The 17109-nt window shown below is 43.1% G+C and overlaps 1 protein-coding gene across 1 annotated transcript in view; it reads right to left on the minus strand.

The window, feature by feature from the left end:
- The window catches only part of GTF3C1 (general transcription factor IIIC subunit 1), a 40237-nt gene extending 23307 nt beyond the window's left edge, over positions 1 to 16930 (minus strand). Inside the window, exons 1-17 of the mRNA XM_058815814.1 lie at positions 16701 to 16930; positions 15456 to 15665; positions 15075 to 15251; positions 13891 to 14034; positions 13239 to 13335; positions 12658 to 12781; positions 9662 to 9817; positions 8942 to 9057; positions 7610 to 7934; positions 6422 to 6636; positions 5153 to 5292; positions 3391 to 3544; positions 2395 to 2498; positions 1973 to 2154; positions 1365 to 1631; positions 987 to 1132; positions 481 to 578 (exon numbers count right to left, since the gene is read on the minus strand). Coding sequence (XP_058671797.1) covers positions 481 to 578; positions 987 to 1132; positions 1365 to 1631; positions 1973 to 2154; positions 2395 to 2498; positions 3391 to 3544; positions 5153 to 5292; positions 6422 to 6636; positions 7610 to 7934; positions 8942 to 9057; positions 9662 to 9817; positions 12658 to 12781; positions 13239 to 13335; positions 13891 to 14034; positions 15075 to 15251; positions 15456 to 15665; positions 16701 to 16930 — 2885 coding nt within the window. The remainder of the gene's footprint in view (positions 1 to 480; positions 579 to 986; positions 1133 to 1364; positions 1632 to 1972; positions 2155 to 2394; positions 2499 to 3390; positions 3545 to 5152; positions 5293 to 6421; positions 6637 to 7609; positions 7935 to 8941; positions 9058 to 9661; positions 9818 to 12657; positions 12782 to 13238; positions 13336 to 13890; positions 14035 to 15074; positions 15252 to 15455; positions 15666 to 16700) is intronic.
- Between the last annotated feature and the right edge of the window lie 179 nt (positions 16931 to 17109).

Here is a 17109-nt window from a genome sequence, read left to right on the forward strand (position 1 = left end):
CTTCCTTCCTTCAGTCCAACCTCGTTTTACATCTCCTGGAAGAGAAATGGCAAACCACGGCTGATGTGCCACAGAGAGAATGAGGAAAAACTGAATGTGTGAGAGGCAGGAGCTGGGAAATGTGGCACCTCTGGAAAGATTTATGAAGGACAGCAACACTTAGACCCTATTAAATTCTGAATTTAGCAGCAGTCTGGAGTGTGTTTTATACAGAAACAACATCCTTCTCATGAGTTATGAAGGACAGAACCTCCCAGCTCTCAAGCACTGCCTGACAGCATACATGAATATTGTTTATTAGTTTCTTATTACCTTCTATTTGGGAGAGAAAAATACAGTTTGGCACACTACCCTTGGAGGATTGATGGTCCTTGTCTTAAGTGCCACAGTTCTCTTTGACACAGACAGGAAATAACTGAGAAAACAACCAGCCACTGTTGGTGCTTCTCTAGAGCCTCTTATTTTGACTCAGCTGCTTACCTTTTGTAGAGGAGCTGCTGTCGGACTGGCCTTGGAAGAAATCTGATCAGAGTGTGCTTTTTTAGTGGATCATTTAAAAAATCTTCCAGACCTTCCACCTAGAATTATTTTAGAAGTTAATCAAAATGCAAAATGTAACTATCCCCTCAAGTATAAAGCTTTGCTACCTGAATTGCCTACTAAAATATTTTCTAAGTAAACCTTACTGCTTTTGTAAAATGCTTTAACATTATTCTTGTTAATCAATAAGTCAGAGGACTCAGTGAGATTACAAAAAGCTCTTGGCAAAATAGTAGCTTAAAAATTTGCAGTATTACAGGGCTATACATTTTTTTTTCAGTGAGCCTGTGAAACGCAACTACTTTTTCTGTAAAGCACTGAAGTGTCTCCTCTCCTCTCCTCTCCAGGGTCTAGTTTTGCTAAAACAGATTAAGGGAATATTTGTTCCAGCCTATAGGTACAGCTGCCATCATCAGACTTTGAAGGAAAACAAAAGAGCACCTTACCTTGTAGCTGACTTGTACAATCTGAACAAAGACTGAGAGAGGCAAGCAGAGGAGGATGTCACTGACCAGAGCCCATCCAAAGCCAAACTCCCTGTGCACGGGCAGGGGAGGGATGTAACGCATCCAGGAGGAGTCATCCACGTACACTGCCAACAGGAACACAGCCTCAGACACAGCAAACCCAACACTCACACCTAGAGTCTCTCTGTGACTGCTCAAGCACAACACAACTGGCAGGTCACAGTCTGCAAATCCAAAATGACCTGAAAATTCTCTAAATTCTTGACATTCAAACCTTTCTGAAGCAGATTTTTATCTATTTTGCAGTGTTGAACCATGGTAAGGGCTGTAATTAAGTCAGGATGTGCCACTTCTTACCTGTTTGATTAGACAGATCTACTTCAGTCTCCTGTGCAGAGCTCTCAGGATTCACCGCAGTTGTCACAATTTCTAAGGTCCCATCTGGTTGTGCTTCAATTACAGCTGCATTCTCATCCAGCCCTTTTGTTTTCTCACCATCAGTGCCTCCTTTTTGCCGTGTTTCATTTAAAGGGTGTCCATAAATTAAGTACCAGAGGAACATGTGGACCATTCTTAAACGGGGCATTTTGGGAAGAAAGCCAAGAGAACGTCCAAGTCCTGGAACTGGGAGGGAAGATTAAAGACCAAATAGAAATAAAAAGAGGATTAGAGCAGGAGAAACAGCTCCCTGCACAAAAATAATATGAAGTAAAGTGGAAGGGAAGATGGGCAGTTGAAAGTAAATACAAATAGTAAAGAAGTAGTAGTAAATACAAATGCTTCAGGTCACAATTGTAAAAAACACAAGCAGCTAAGAAAACATAAGTTAGACTGCTTTAATATAAATCCAATTTTATTTTGATAGGAGGAGAAAAAAAAATTTGTATCTTCGGAGACATATGGAAATTATGATAAATAATAAATGGGAAGGTGAAGGATGACAGAAACCCCAAAGTTGGCTGTACCTGTAACAGGATGATAGTTCTTTAGCTGTGCTATACTCATTTTATCATCAGTTTTTCCTGCCCGACTATTATCAGCTTTGCATGAGCTTTCTTGCATATTTCCTGAGTCAGAAACTGCCTCTTGTCCCTGGTTTTCCTCCTCACCATGCTCCTGGGATGTTGGTGTCTGGGGGACTTTAATCCTGCAGTAAAACCACACAGCACTTAGGTAAAAAATAAGCAGAGCTCAACTCCTGTTCTTCCCTGACTTCAGGAGATACCAGCACGTCGCTCAGCTTCGCACTCTCATTTCTCTGTTGCTAAAGAAGAGGTTGTTTGTTTGGTTTTTTTTTTGCTTACCTTGTGTTTATTTCCTCTGCATATTTTTGCATAGCCTAGATAAGCCAAGCTCCCCCAGGCCATGCCAGGCATGCCAGACTTGCCTGTTTGCAGTGCTGGAGTTGGAGATGCGGAACCGCACCTGCTCGATGGCGCTTTTCACCAGGGGATCACTGGGACTCACTGAGGGGTGCACAACAAACTCCACCTGTCCACAGCAGCACAACACAAACAAAAGGTGTCTATGGAGATACTGGCTCTTAATCAGATGCATAATCATGAGATTAACAGTTAATTAATTTTATTTTTGGATGAAAATTCCTGTTGCTACTTTGTATTAAACAAGAGGTCAAAGTACATGGTTTTTGTAGCAATAAACTGCTAATGACATTTCTACAGACCTTGGGGTTTGGGTTTTTAAAAGCTGAAATATCTGAGAAACAAGTACTTTGACTTGTAAATATTAGGCTGAGAAGGAAAAATGAAAAGTCAGAGCTCATTAGGTGAAAGGCCAAGCTAACATGTATTGCTGCTGAAAGCACACAATTCAGATTGGTGAGATTTCATATGTGCTCTACACTAATTAGGCAGCAGGTCATTTTCAGTGCATTCAATTCTCTGCTTATGAGCACTTCACACTAGAGTAAGTGACAAGTCTCAGCTCTACAACCACTGACTTCCATAAACCTCAGTAACAGTAGGTTTTTGTTTTAAAATTAAAAATCACATTCTATAAATTTCAACTCAGAAGCTCACTGAAGATTTTTCACACACTTGGCTTTCAAAAAGGATTAAACAGATTTTTGGTGCAGCCTGGCAGTGCAGAGAAAGAACCATGAATCACAGAAGAGATAAGCAGCAGAACCTCTGGGAAAGGAGATTCAGAGACTTTGATCTCTGGCCTATTCCTTGGTCTCAATTATCTGCAGCCCAATAACAGAAAGCAGAGATCTGGCTCTCACAGTAGCTTAGTTTGACAAGAAGCCTCTGGGAAGCTCCCCTGTGGGCTCTGCTACAAGAAGTGAAGTCAGCCATGCATTCCAGCAGAAGGGCCCAGGGCACAGTGAGAAGTGAGCTGAAGGCTGTGTCTGTGCTGTCACCTTTTTGCTGATGCCATCCTGGATGACCGTGGTACGGTAGAGCCTGAGGAGCCCTTCCCGTGCCAGCCTCTGCACCAGCCGCACGATGGACTTCTTGCAGCACTTGGTGGAGACACCTTCTTGCTTCTCCTGATCCATCACCATCTTCTGAAGTCTGAAAGATGCCAAAGATACCTTGCATTTTAAGGCCAGCAATGCTCCAAACTGCCTGAGTGGTTTGTTAGAGGATGTGGGGTCAATGGCCATTTCTTTCCTTGCTCCCTATTCCCTTTTGCTGGAGACAACTGCAAACTTTGCTTTACATCTCAGCTCTTTTCTTTATACTCAATCTTTCCCTTGTTAGGGGAGAACTGCTGCCCTGATGACAGCAAATTCTCAATGCCTGATAGCCACTGTACATGGCTACAGTGCAATTATGATTGCAGACTCCCTAAGGTCAGGAAAACCTACAGCTTTTTTAGTGGTGATTTAACAAATGCAGTCAGTTCTTGCAGTTGTGAGCTCAGTTCAGCTTGAGGCAGAAAGGGTTTATTCAGTGGTTTCAGAGCACAGAAATGACTCTTGCATTCACAACATGGACACAAACACACATATCCCACCATGTGAAGCCAGCTCCCTTCTCCTTTCTGCCCTTGCCACAGTTGGCAGGGGTGTGCTCACACCTTGCTCTCCCCCTGCCTGTTCCCATGCACTTTCCCACAAATGTCCCAGACCCTAATTCTGGGCTCCTGGGGACTCAATTCTGAGAAAGACCTGGCACATAACAAGGGAATGAAGCAATAACTGAATGTACACACAGACTTCAACTGTCCCAAAAGATTACCACATTCTGGTAATTAACAAATGGAAGGCAAACACCAGTAAATTTCCTTGGCAGAGAACTTCCACTAATTCTGAGGAACCTGTGAGGAACCTGTTGGCAGCACTGAAGGGACAGCAGAGACCTGAAATAGCTTCCAAGCCTGTGCTTGGATGTGACTCAATCAATCACTGCTGAGGCTGGTGCCAGATGAGGCTCTAATTTTGTAACACTCTGCAATTAAACAAAGTGACAGAAGGTTTCAAAATTCTCAGACCAGAGGAGAGTAAGGCCATGATTTCTTACTAAATTCCTACAGCAAGCAGCCCTGGGTCTACTGACATGCCAGGATCTTCTGTGCTGACACAGAAGATGGATGTTGCAATCCTACTTGTGACAACACAGTACTGCCAATCCAGCAGAACACCAAAATTCCCATTTCTTTTTGGAGGTGAAATCTTAAAGGGCTGAAAGACATTATAACATTTAGGGAAGTATCTCCATCTCAGATAAGGTGTTAGGAGAAGAGATATAACACCACATAAAACTGCACTGAAAATCAAACTTTGAGGGCCTTGCTAGGACGCCAGTGAGCAGTGACATGAAAACCTGAGTCTCTCCAGTCTATAAAGAACAACACATGAACAAAGATGAGATAAAACTGATGCAGATGCAAGAATCCTGCAGCAGGGAAGTGCTGTACAATGACTTGGGTCACAGTGATCCCAAGTCTGGCACACTGTGAAGGGATAAATAAGTTCTTTGATCTGTATTTGAGACATAACGAAAGCACTCTTGTGTAATTATCTGCATGGACTATTGCTGCTTCCAAAGAGCTGATAAAGATCCAACCACCCTCCCCCCATCCTTACAGCAATGGTGCCAGCAGGGACAAGCCAAGGCAGAAGGAACAAGCCCCCAGTGCTCCCAGCACCCCAGAGGGGAGGCTCAGCCCTGGCTCACGTGAAGAGGCTCTCGATGAGGCGCAGGTTCCTCACGGCCTCCACGATGAGGTTGCGGCGTTTCAGCAGCCTGTAGGTCTCGTGGGGCCTCTCCAGTGCCGCCGCCTTGCAGCGCTTCTCCTTCCTGGGGCCACAGGGCTTCTGGGGACAGCACAGCACAGCACAAGGGCACATCAGCCAGCCTGTCTGCAGCTGAGCAATTCCCCATTTGTCACCCTGATTTTTGAAGTTTTTCTAAGCTTTCTGATATTTACATTCTTGTAACGAACTTTCTCACACACTTGTTTCACATTCTTTTATGGAGGAGAAGTGTCACAGACATCTTTTATGAAAAATCCTTTCCTTAGGATTTTTCCTCCTGAGAAGCTAGGAGGCCTCAGGAACAAAATGTTAACAATGGTTATCTGCTGCTGTGGAAGGCAACAGGTGGATCTGTGATTGGCCCATGTTGGTTGTTTCTAATTAATGGGCAATCACAGTCAGCTGGCTCAGACTCTCTGTCCGAGCCACAAGCCTTTGTTATCATTCTTTCCTTTTCTATTCTTAGCTAGTCTTCTGATGAAATCCTTTTTTCTATTCTTTTAGTATAGTTTTAATGTAATATAGATCATAAAATAATAAATCAAGCATTCTGAAACATGGAGTCAGATCCTCATCTCTTCCCTCATCCTAAGACCCCCGTGAACATGGTGACAGAGGAGAAATTTGATAGACTGTTAGTTTGTCCAGTGTCATTGGACAGGTGGCACTGTCACCCTCCAATCCACAGTCACTATAAATGTTGGAGTCAGAAATTAAACCTGCTCTTTTTACCTTGGAATAACATGTTGTGTTACTTTGTATCCTATAGCGACACCCGTTTGGATGGATTTATTTATAATAAACTACTCAGATGAAGATTGTCTCTTATCTCCCCTTCCCAGGAAGGCAGACAGAGGATGATAAGCAGCCCTTGTGTGCTACATTAAGCTGTGACATGCATTCAGCCAGCACACAATTTGGAGGGCACCAGGGAACTAACCCAGAACTGTTATTTTGGACATCTACCCTCCTATATATATCCTATATACCCACCTACCCTCCTGGAAAAATTTTCACTTATATCTACAATGCAGTGCAGCCAAAATATGAATGTACTTTGAAATTAATTTTAAAAAACCCCAAAACAATTTGATAAATAAAGACTCTAGTTCAAAGTCTTGCTATAAGAGCACAAAACTTAGCTCAGCCACATGTATCAACAAGAAGATATTAAGACATGTGATCTTACCTTAGGATCTTCAAGTCTGACTTCCTCCACCTCAGCCACATCTCCATCTTCCTCCGTGGGATGAGCACAGGTAGAAACATTGGATTCCTGCTTTAGAGTTCCCAAAGTAGAGCTATCCCCTGAAATGTTGTCTGGGAGCTCCTCAGGATCTTCAAGAATTTGAGGGGAAGGCTGCTGCTTCTTTCCCTGAGACTTCACAGCTGTTGGCTTTGAGCCTGGTTTGAGAACAAAAAGCTTTGTAATTGTTCTGCTCTCCCTGTTCAGCGTTCTCTCCAAGAGGCATTCTCCCATCTACCCAGGAAGCTGCACTTAAAAGCATTCTGCTACACTTTTCATACATTCTGCCCTGCTGGAAGCAGTGGTTTGACCATGAAAGACTGCATTCAGCCTCCAAAAGTTAAGCTAAAAAAAAAGTGAACTCTCTGTCATCAAATAATTCTCTCCACTCAGAAACCTTTTCACAGCTGGGAAAGTCATGAAGAGATTATCCAGAAACTGCTGTCTGAAGAAAGGAGAGTTTCTGTCTGAAAGATTCTCAAGTTCTGTCAGAAACATGACTCTTCTGACTCAAAGCAGAATAAGAATTTAATACAACTCCAAAGATAATCTACATAGAAAAATAGAGATCTCCTCTCTTACATTGGAGTTTATCAGAGAAGTTATAGGAATATATAAATAGGTTTAAAAAATTAAGTAAAAAAACCTCCCACTATATATATTTTTTTAAATATGGCCCCTCAAGGCTGGTAGCCTTCACACTAACATGTTCCAAATAACTAAAGAAGAAGCTGAGGCAACTAACTTCAGGGGACAAGACATTTTTGTTACAAAATACTCAGGTGAGTAAGGCTGTGGGTCAAGTCATCTCAACCTTGAATATCCAAGGAGCACAGTGTGTGAGCTCAGGGAAAAGGGAAGACAGGCATGGGGTCAGGAGAGGCAGCACAAACACTACTGGGACACAGACAGCAGTCACACTTCAGCCCTGAGAATCTCCAGAGGTTCCCACACTTGGTGCTCCAAACCAGAACAATCTGGGGGCAAAGCAGGGAAATAACCAAATAGGCTTAAAAATAAATATATGACCAAAAGTCATAATGGAAGCTAACAACATGTTATTTGTTCTTTAATAAAATGATCCATAAGAAAAATGCAGGCTGTTCTCCAGATTTCCAAATCACAAGTTACCTTTGGCTGGTGGTGTCTGCTGGACATCATCTTGAACACGTGGTTTCACTGGAGAACCAGAGTTGGCTTTTTGACCTTTTCCTCTCTTCTTCCTGTCCTTCCCTTCTTCCTCATTGTCAGACTCTGAGGCCACAGCCTCCTCTTCTCCAGGAGATGCCTCTTCCACAGGTGGGGAATCTTCTGGCACCAGAGCCAAAGTGACTGTAGCCAGCTGCTCACTCCTGGCCTTCTCCCTCTCAAACTGACGGTTCAGATCACTCTCCTCTGCAAAAATGTAGGAAATGTACTTTGTTGTCCTTTGTCGACCTTCATCCTCCATAAAACCCTGAGGAAACAGTTGGAATGTTATTTTATCACCTTGCTTCTCCATTCTATCAGTGTTCTCCAGCATCAACAGAGGGAAAATGTTCTCAGTGTTATTCCCCACCCATCAAAAGATAATATTATATTTTTTTTAAGTAACAAAAATGTCCCTAACCTTCACATAGAGAGATCAAAAAGAATCCTTTGCCTGAAAAATAAACAAATCTGCATTACCAGTGCATTAGAATGAAACTCCTACGGTATGTGGGATGGAGAAAAGTCTGTGGAAGAACAAACTGTGTGTATTCAGAGTGGAAATCAATTTTTTCAGAACAAAAATGTTTGTGAAATAAGGGCACTGCAGCTCCCTGGGTGACTCAGACTCCAGTGGAAGTCTGCCCTGTCTGCTCCAACAGGGATCTACAAACTCACACACTCCACTAATCAATAAGGGAAGATTTCATTTTCACAGCTGACTGGGGGAAAACATGTTAGATATTCCAATGGTTTATACAGCTTGTTTTTAACTCTACAGAACATTCTAGTAAATGACAAGATTTTTCTAAAAAGATTCCCTATTGAGGGAAGATGGCAATTATCCTGCTTTTGTAGAAAGGGACTGCTGGGCATGGAAGACATGATATCTGGATTTGTCTAGTGAAATAAAAACCACTGAAATATCTGGAAATAAGAAGTTTAATCGTAACTTGTAGAGAAGTAACTGTTTTGCTGCAGAATTTCCTGGTATTTTCAAAAGGCAAGCAGATTAATTATCTTAGACAGAGGGTCTTTGAGAAGATTCTTCAGTGCTCTGATTACAGCAGGTTGCAATCCTAATACTGAACCCTTGCCTTACACACCTTTTCCTCAACTGCATTAATTCTCTTTTCAATCTTACCAGGACTCTCCTGCTGTTATTCTCAAATCTCTGCTGTTTCTAATTTTAAGGTTAACAATGTCATTTCCAAAATAACCAAAATTGTACTCTCAGTTGCAAAAAATACCTGAATTATTTGATTTTAGCCTCACCTTGACAACTTTGTACCTCTCCAGAAGCCGACAGAGCATCCTGGCTTCCAGCTTCCCCACATTCATAGCCAGGCGAAGTTCAGCCTGAGAAATACCTTTGGTTCCTCTACTTTCAACTGTTGCAGAAAGGAAAACAAAAGAAATATCTCAGGGAAAGAATCTGACTGAATTTTATATGTATCTATTTCTATGTACATTAATATTTCCCTGAACAACACTATATGCCAGAATATTAAATTTAAGATTCCCCACTAACTAAAGACAGTTTTACAGACACATAAAATATTCAGCTAAATGCTGTCATAAACCACAATTTTACATGAAGCAGTGCCCAGCAGAATGAGGTATGGAGGTGACAGCTTCAAATTAGAAGCACGGATGATTTTTCTTCCCTGGCAGCTTTCCACAGTTAGATATTAATTTCTCCATTTGGAAAGGAAAAGAGATAGGAGAATAATGAACACTGTTTGCTTCATCTTTTCTCATCCCATCAAAACATCCTGTTTCTGCTGGGTAGTTGCTAAGCTTCCAGGAAGGGCTAACAGGTGGCAGCATCTCCAGTCTAATCTGGATTTAAAGCTCATTTTGCTATGAAAAAATGACACTTTCTGATACAAAAGCAACCAGAATGTAGAACCACCTGCAATATACACATTTCTTTTATACTACAAGGAGTAAGGAAGTAATGGGAAAAGTCTTCAGATGTCTTAAATCACCTACTTAACTGATAAGCCTGGGTGAGCATATCCCTTTCACAAACAATATCCACAGGCTGCACAACTTTTGTGATGATCTCTTCATCATCATCATGATAATCTTCCATTTTCTTCCGAAATTCCTTCAGCAGCTTAAGGCAGCGGACCATGACATCAGTCCCTGTGAAAAATGAGTGTGAGTAACAACTCCTAACAAAGTGCAGGGGGTGTGCACTGCTGCAAACCATTTTACTTTTTACTCAACATGTAGAAGTAGCAGTGCAATGGGGAACAAATGACTAAAGAGAGCTGGGTATTTCTAGGAAAGGTTTGCAACAGCTTTTCCCTTTGTATGAATCTGGCAATCAGGTGAACTCTTGAGGTGCTCCAAACCTCCACATCTGTGCCCATGCTAGGACTGTCCAGGGGAAGAAACTTTCACAGCATAAATAAATCAATGGAAGGATTAAGTGTTGATCCCTAGAATTACAGCTGGAGAACACTTATTTGACTGGGAGATCACTCACTCTCTATTAACCCTTTCCTTTCCACAAGGACAGAACATGCTACTGCCATTCCAAGATTCTTGTTGATTTAATTCCACATCTTAGCTTGTTCCTGTCCATCAGCTGTGCTGTGCTAACTCTCCACACACTGGGACCTCCCAGCAAAGGGCAGAGTGAGGACAGAGGCTGCAGGAGAGCTGAGATCCTGCTCTCCTCAGTGTCACTGAGCTCCTGCTGGGCCCTTCACACCAGTGGTAACTCAGACTGGGTTACTGGACACTGCCACCCGGGCAAATTGTAGTGATTCAGGAGCTGCTGCAGCAGTGGGGAGAACATCTCCAGCCATTCCTGCTCCTCTGCTACACACTGCTGTGAAAAGGCCAGGTGAAGGCTTTAGCTGGAATCACTGAGCTGATGAATTTTCTCTTGTGTTTACATATCTGAGCAGTTGCTGCTGCCCAGCTGACACAAAGTTAACCCACAGTCACTTCACCATGTGACTGCGCTCCAGCCCACATGATTCCATTAATTTTACTCAAGCTGAATCCTTTCCCTAGGATGCTGCTTAGGATTTAAGTGCTGACATTTTGGTAGGGTTGCAAGCACTGTTATTACATCCTTTGTATTTATACAGCCCATTAATTTTCACTGGAAGCAGCATTTGAAAAAACAAACAAAAAAAACCTCCCCATAGAAAAGAAATCCCCCAAAACAAACCAATTCCTTTTCCTTTATCTCCTGCCCAATAATGTTCTTCCCATAGCAGATGCTCTGGCTTCATCCTCAGTGTGTCCCACATATTTCTATCTTCTTTCCTGTATAACTCCAGAGATTAAACTATCTTGATCTCTGCTGAAAATCAGCTATTATTATTTCATCCTCCTTTAATACCTAGTGTTTTTAAGGCATTTTTGTGGATTTTCAGCTTTTACATCTGTAAGATGGAATTATCATTCAAGTGAAAGATTCATCAAGTGGCATTTTTCCCAACAAATCTAAGCAGTAAATGCAGCTGCTGTTTTGCCCATCTCTGACAGAGCATAAAACACCAGGTTTGTAAGTGGAGCTGTATTTTCTTGTCTTCTAAGTAAATACCTTAATTGCAAGCTAAATGCTTTTACTACTGCCTATAAACAGTTTTTTAAGAGTGCTGTCTGGTCTTTTGGGTGTTATTTCCAAGTGTTTGCAGCTCATTAGAACATCCCTGAAAGACCTGGGTCATTTCTCTCTCAGCCATGTTTGATGCTGTACCTGCCTTTGGCCTCTGCTTCTCTTTGTTCAGAATATACTTTCCCTACAGAGAATTTCCTTTCTCCAGACTTAAAAGATTTGAAGGAATTTGTCTTATTGACAGCCTTAATCCAACTCTATGTAATCAGCACTCTTTTTTGTCTTCTGGAACTTTTCATGGTTTTATTGGCTCTTTCACTTGCTCCTTTAAGACCACTACTGTTCACACAAAGACTATGTAATTTGCAATGTTTAGTTCATATCAGATTTTTTTCCTCACAAACAGCTCATTATATCTCTAAAACACACACTTCATCTTTCAGAACTATTTTCTTTTAAACCCTGCAAATCTGCCTCTTAGGATTTTCTGTGATTAAGGATTTGGTTTAGATTTCCTTCAGGAATTGTATTAATTCCATTGGAGGTACTATCCCTCCTCATACTGTCCATTATTATTTCCTGTAGTTTTTTCCCCATGCAAGTTTTATCTGTATCTCTTCCTGAGAACAGTTGCTTTGTTTTGTTCCCTTTCCTCATGCAATCCTGCTCTTTGTCTCTCCATTACATGTTTGGAAATTATCAGCAGTTCCTGTGAACCAATTAAACTGACATTCAAAGCTGGTTATGCATTAAACCACCCCTCAGCAGACTGTGGCTTTTTGGGACAGCAATTTTGGGCATCTCACTTTCCTCAACCGTGTTATCAGCTCAGCTGGTGAGATAATAATGCCAAGGGTGTGGGTTTGACCCCTGTATAGGCCATTCATTGGGCTCAATGGTCCTTCAAACTCAGAATATTCTGTGTTCTGTGAATTCCAAGTGCTGTAAGACCTTCCATAATTTGACAGGAAACTTTTCAGAGAAGCTTTGCATTCTCATGACTTTCAGGAAAAGTCATAACCAAGAATGGTTGGGTTTTTAACTTATTTCATAATGAGCGTTCTTTTCAACATTAAGTTTTTGTATTTTTTGGTCAAGTTTATTGACTTGTCATTTAACTTCAACCTGAAAGTTGTTCCTACTCTGTATAGGCTTGAGCAGTCTTATCAGGTCCCAAGACCACAGCTTACATTGATATCCAACCAACTTGATGATATTCACTCCTTAAAAAACTGTAACAAATGCTTAATTCAAGTGGGCTGCAGCATTTTAACTTTGGTAGCACACTTATCTACATAATTGCATGGACAGATTTTTTTACTTACACCTCTTTTAATTTAAGATATGAAGCTCACAGATAGAATGGCATCAATGCAATCACACAAAAAGAGAGCAAAACCAAGACCTTTCTTTGTCTTGCAGGGTCCTCCACTGGGATTTATGTCTTGCAAGGGGACAGACACAACCTTGGCCAGGCCAGCATTCATCATGTACTGATAGAGACGTTTGAAGGTTCTCTCACAAAGGCCCTGATGCAAAGAGAAATGGCAAAAGTCACTGCAGCCCAAAAGCTTCACCTGCTGCTGATTGGTATCAAAGGCATTCACACCACCTGCTCTTACAGCATCATGTTTTGGGGTAGGATATCCATAAGAAACTTAAAAGCCTTTCAGTGCAGAAGAGATGCTCTCCTGAGGGTGTTGTACCCCTCCAGCTCTGCCCCCACACAAACAGCAGCAGTGGAAAAGCAAGAACTGCATGATGACATCCACTGACAAAATGTTTCTGAGGCTGTGCTTGGAACAGAACTGCTTCCTATGACAAACAACACCAGCACCTTGATCTGGTAGGTTTTTAAGATCCTTCTTTTGCTATCCTAGTCCAGAATTTTGTGCAACTTTTGAAGCAGGCAGTATGAATGAGTGCCTTTGATACTCAGCATCTAGATTCTACTGAATGAGAATGTGAAGGAGTAATGAATCTCACCAATTCTTCCCTCAAGTTTCCTAATGTTTCCATCTGGTTTGAACGAGCACTTAGCATACTTGAGAGCTTCTCCATCAGAATATCATATTTGCTCCTCCTAACAAAAAAAGAGAATTATTTTACATGTAAGTATGCATATAACTTCATAAACACGAGTTGTAGCTTTAGAAACTGTCAGTCACTAGAGGAAGTATGCTAAGTGTTCTCAGATTGGTTTAGGAATTCTAGTTTTCCTTCTGTGAATAGCACATGAGAGAATTTGTCTCTAAGAAAAAACCTCAAAGAGGAAACAATGACTAAGCCCAAGCTGTTATTTCACTGGCAACCCACAGAAGCACAAGATCTAATCATAAACAAGATAGGAAAACAAAACAAGAAATCGACTAGAAATGTGTTCAAGTGAAAACAGTCAAAATGAATAGAATGATTAGTGCTACAAAAAGAAGAGTTATGTTTATGCAGGCAGGTGACAGGCACTAGAAGAACCTGCTGTTTACAGCTCCAAGACTAACTTAAGTGTCCGACATTTGGAAGAGGAGTTAATAAACTGGAAAGCATCAATTACAGGAAACTTTGATGGTTCTGTGACAACAGAACAATCCCTCATCACAGTAAAAGGTCAGGGAGTACCCAGGAGACCCTTAAAGCATACCTATCAACATGGAAGCGAGTCAGGAGGAGCAGAATTGAGTACTGCTGTGCTCCGCTCGGCAGCCGGATGACATGGGACTGCATCGTTATCAGACCACTCCTGTCCAACACCCTCCTGTGGTAATGCAGCTTTCCAGCATCCACCCTAAAGAAAAGATGGCAAAATATCTACAGGAATAGGAACTTCTGCAAACAATTCTAATTATCCACTACCCAGAACTCTTTACCTATATTACCTACAGCCTTAGTGACATGTGCTAATTTTCAAAGTGACAGCTCAAAGTTAGGAAGTTCACACTTAAGAAAACCTGTGAAATTTATTTTCATAGTTAATCCAATTAAACAGAGAAATACCTCTGATTTTAACCTACAGCCTTTAGGCACAGAGTGTCATGATATGGTTTGATGAGGGGATTGAATCAGCATTGTATCCCCATGCCCCTTTTCCATCCTCTCTTTCTAACTTGTGGCTATGCTGCAGTCACTGCCCTTCTTGGAACAGCTCTGGGATTCATTTCCCTCCTTGGTGAGCTGGCTTGGGCCACCAAATTGACAGAAAAGCACCCATAAGAGTTTTCCTCGTCATCTTATTTACCTACAAGACCTCCCTAAGTGGCAAAAAACAGCACCAGGTGGTGCGCAAGCTACAACCCACCCACGTCCTAAAAGCAGTGAACCCTTAGAGAAATGCTGATGTTCTCCAGAACTTCAGGACACATCCAGAAGCTCTCTAAGAAGGTGTGTAATGCTCCTCCATCAGTAAAATCATGGCCTAGTTTGGGAGCTGGTAACTCAGGCTCCCTCTCAATGGAGATGTCACACAGGGAGATGCTGTGGACAAAAGGTGGCTGTCCAAGAATTCCTTCAGAACGTGGGTAAGATACTTAGACAGCAATTTAGAAAAGGAAATGAAAATAATTTTTCCATCCCAAATTAGAAGAAAAAGTTATTTAGAAAAAACAAGAACTTTCACAATAGAAACCTATTTGGTGTATTGACCCAACAAATTTTTGGCTCTCTGTGAAAATATCAGGAAGGGCAATGAACTCAAGGATGAGACCAGCACAGTTCTACCAAACCAAGCACTCCTGGTAGTAAGGATGAAGCACTACAAGAGTTCAAATATTCACACAAATATTTAAAAACAACCTTGGATTTAATTCTCAGAGCAAGACACAAGCTTACTTGAAAGCCCCACTGTGCAGATCCCTCTGCAGCTCCCCCTGCCAGCGAGCTCGGCCCAGACGCTCCAGGATGCAGTAGGAAAAGTCAGGGAGTTTCAGGTCAGGGTCCCCCTCCCAGCCTATCAAAGCTCTGTAACGCTGCTCCTGCGAAGCAACAATGACTAATTTCTCTCCCCATCTAAGAAACAGAAGGAAAAGTAATGTCTTGTTATTGGCTCCATAAAAACAGAAAGATCAATCCCTTTCTCTCCACAAACGCCATTCCTGATATAATCTGCACAAACTGAGCAAGGACTAAATTTTACAACTTAGAAGTATTTTAATGCTATATAAAAGGATTATAGATTATAAGATATAAAGATTTCAGATATAAGGATCTCACTTTTCAACAGCTTCTTTGTAAGTATAACAAGGCTGCAAATCCTTCTTCCTTATTTGATCAGTGATGTCTACTCTCTCCTTAAAATACTGGCAGGAACCTTGTATGCCATCTTTGTTATCCAAAATCATGTGGATAGGATAAATATCATCTGAAGAAACAGGATCTCTTTTGGTTTCCAATATTCCTGTCTCAAGGTCTATTTCTTCATATCTGAAATAAAACCAAAGAGCCAATATTTAACCAAGCAAGGAGAAATACAAGATTGTCACAGACAATGCTGATACCTCTAGGAATTATCTTGGAAAAATGAAGCTCTTTTGAAAGCTCCAAACTGGAAAAATATGAAGAGCAGAGCTGTACTCCTCAAGCATGACCAAACCTTTTCAGCATGCAGAATGCAGCAGGAGGGAGATGCATTATTTAATCTTTAAAAAGTCAAAGATGTGGTGGGAATAAGAGAAACATCTAGTTCACAGGTAAGGAAAATGACAGGTACATCCACTCTGCTGACCAGGACACACAAATTCTGCCTGTACCTAGATAGCATGCAGTCATTTGAAGGACTAATATAGTGGTCTCTCACATCATAGAATCATCAAAATTGGAAGAGATCTCTAAGGTTATCACCAGCACTACCACTGTCACCCTAAAACCCATCAGTGAGCACCAAATCTTAAACACCTCCAGCCATGGTGCCTCCACCACCTCCCTGGGCAACCTATTCCACTGTTTGACCCCCGGAAGAGTGAAAATTCTTTGTGTAACACCTAAACAGCGGCTCAGAGCCACCCTCGGCCCTGCCTGCTGTCACCGGCTACCGAAGGGCTGCTGCAGCAAAGCCTGGGCGAGAACGGCAACCGGGCCGGGTTTAGCCGGCAATGAGTCTGGGTTCAGCCCCTCAACCAAGCCGGGTTTAGCCCGGTAATCGGGCCGGGTTTAGCCGGCAATGAGTCTGGGTTCAGCCCCTCAACCAAGCCGGGTTTAGCCCGGTAATCGGGCCGGGTTTAGCCGGCAATGAGTCTGGGTTCAGCCCCTCAACCACGCCGGGCTTAGCCGGGCGACCAGGCCCGGGTTTAGCTCGGTAATCGGGACATGTTTATCCTCTCAATCAAGCCGGGTTTAGCCAAGCGACCAGTCCCGGGTTTCGCCCGGTAATCGGGCCGGGTTTAGCCCATGTTTCGCCCAGCAACCAGTCCCGGGTTCCCTGGCGGGAAGGGGCCGCGGCCGCCCGCTCGGTGCCCTCACCGGTCGTGCAGGCGGAGCGGCGGGCGCGGCCGGGGCAGGAGGTAGAAGCGCACGTCGGGCTGGGCGCTGAGCGCGGCCCAGAGCAGCTGCTGCGTGTCGGGCTCCAGCGGCAGCGGGAAGGGCGGCGAGCGGGCGGCCAGGCGCTGCCAGAGCGCGGCCGCGGTGATGCCGTCCAGCCCCTCCAGGGCCACCTCGTCCAGCAGCGCCCACAGCGGCTCCATGGCCTCCATCCCCGCCGCCGCCGCTTCCGGGCCCGCGGCGCGCAGGAACTGACGGCGGCCAGGCGCGACCGTCGCCAGGGAGACCGAGCAACAGGCCCGGCCCGGCCCGCGCTGCCGGGGGTTGTGTCTGCCCGGGGCCGTGACCGGGGCCAGTGTCTGCCCGGGGGCCGTGACCGGGGTCCGTGTCT

The sequence above is a fragment of the Ammospiza caudacuta genome, chromosome 17 (assembly GCF_027887145.1).
Source record: "Ammospiza caudacuta isolate bAmmCau1 chromosome 17, bAmmCau1.pri, whole genome shotgun sequence".
Classification (NCBI taxonomy): Eukaryota; Metazoa; Chordata; class Aves; order Passeriformes; family Passerellidae; genus Ammospiza; species Ammospiza caudacuta.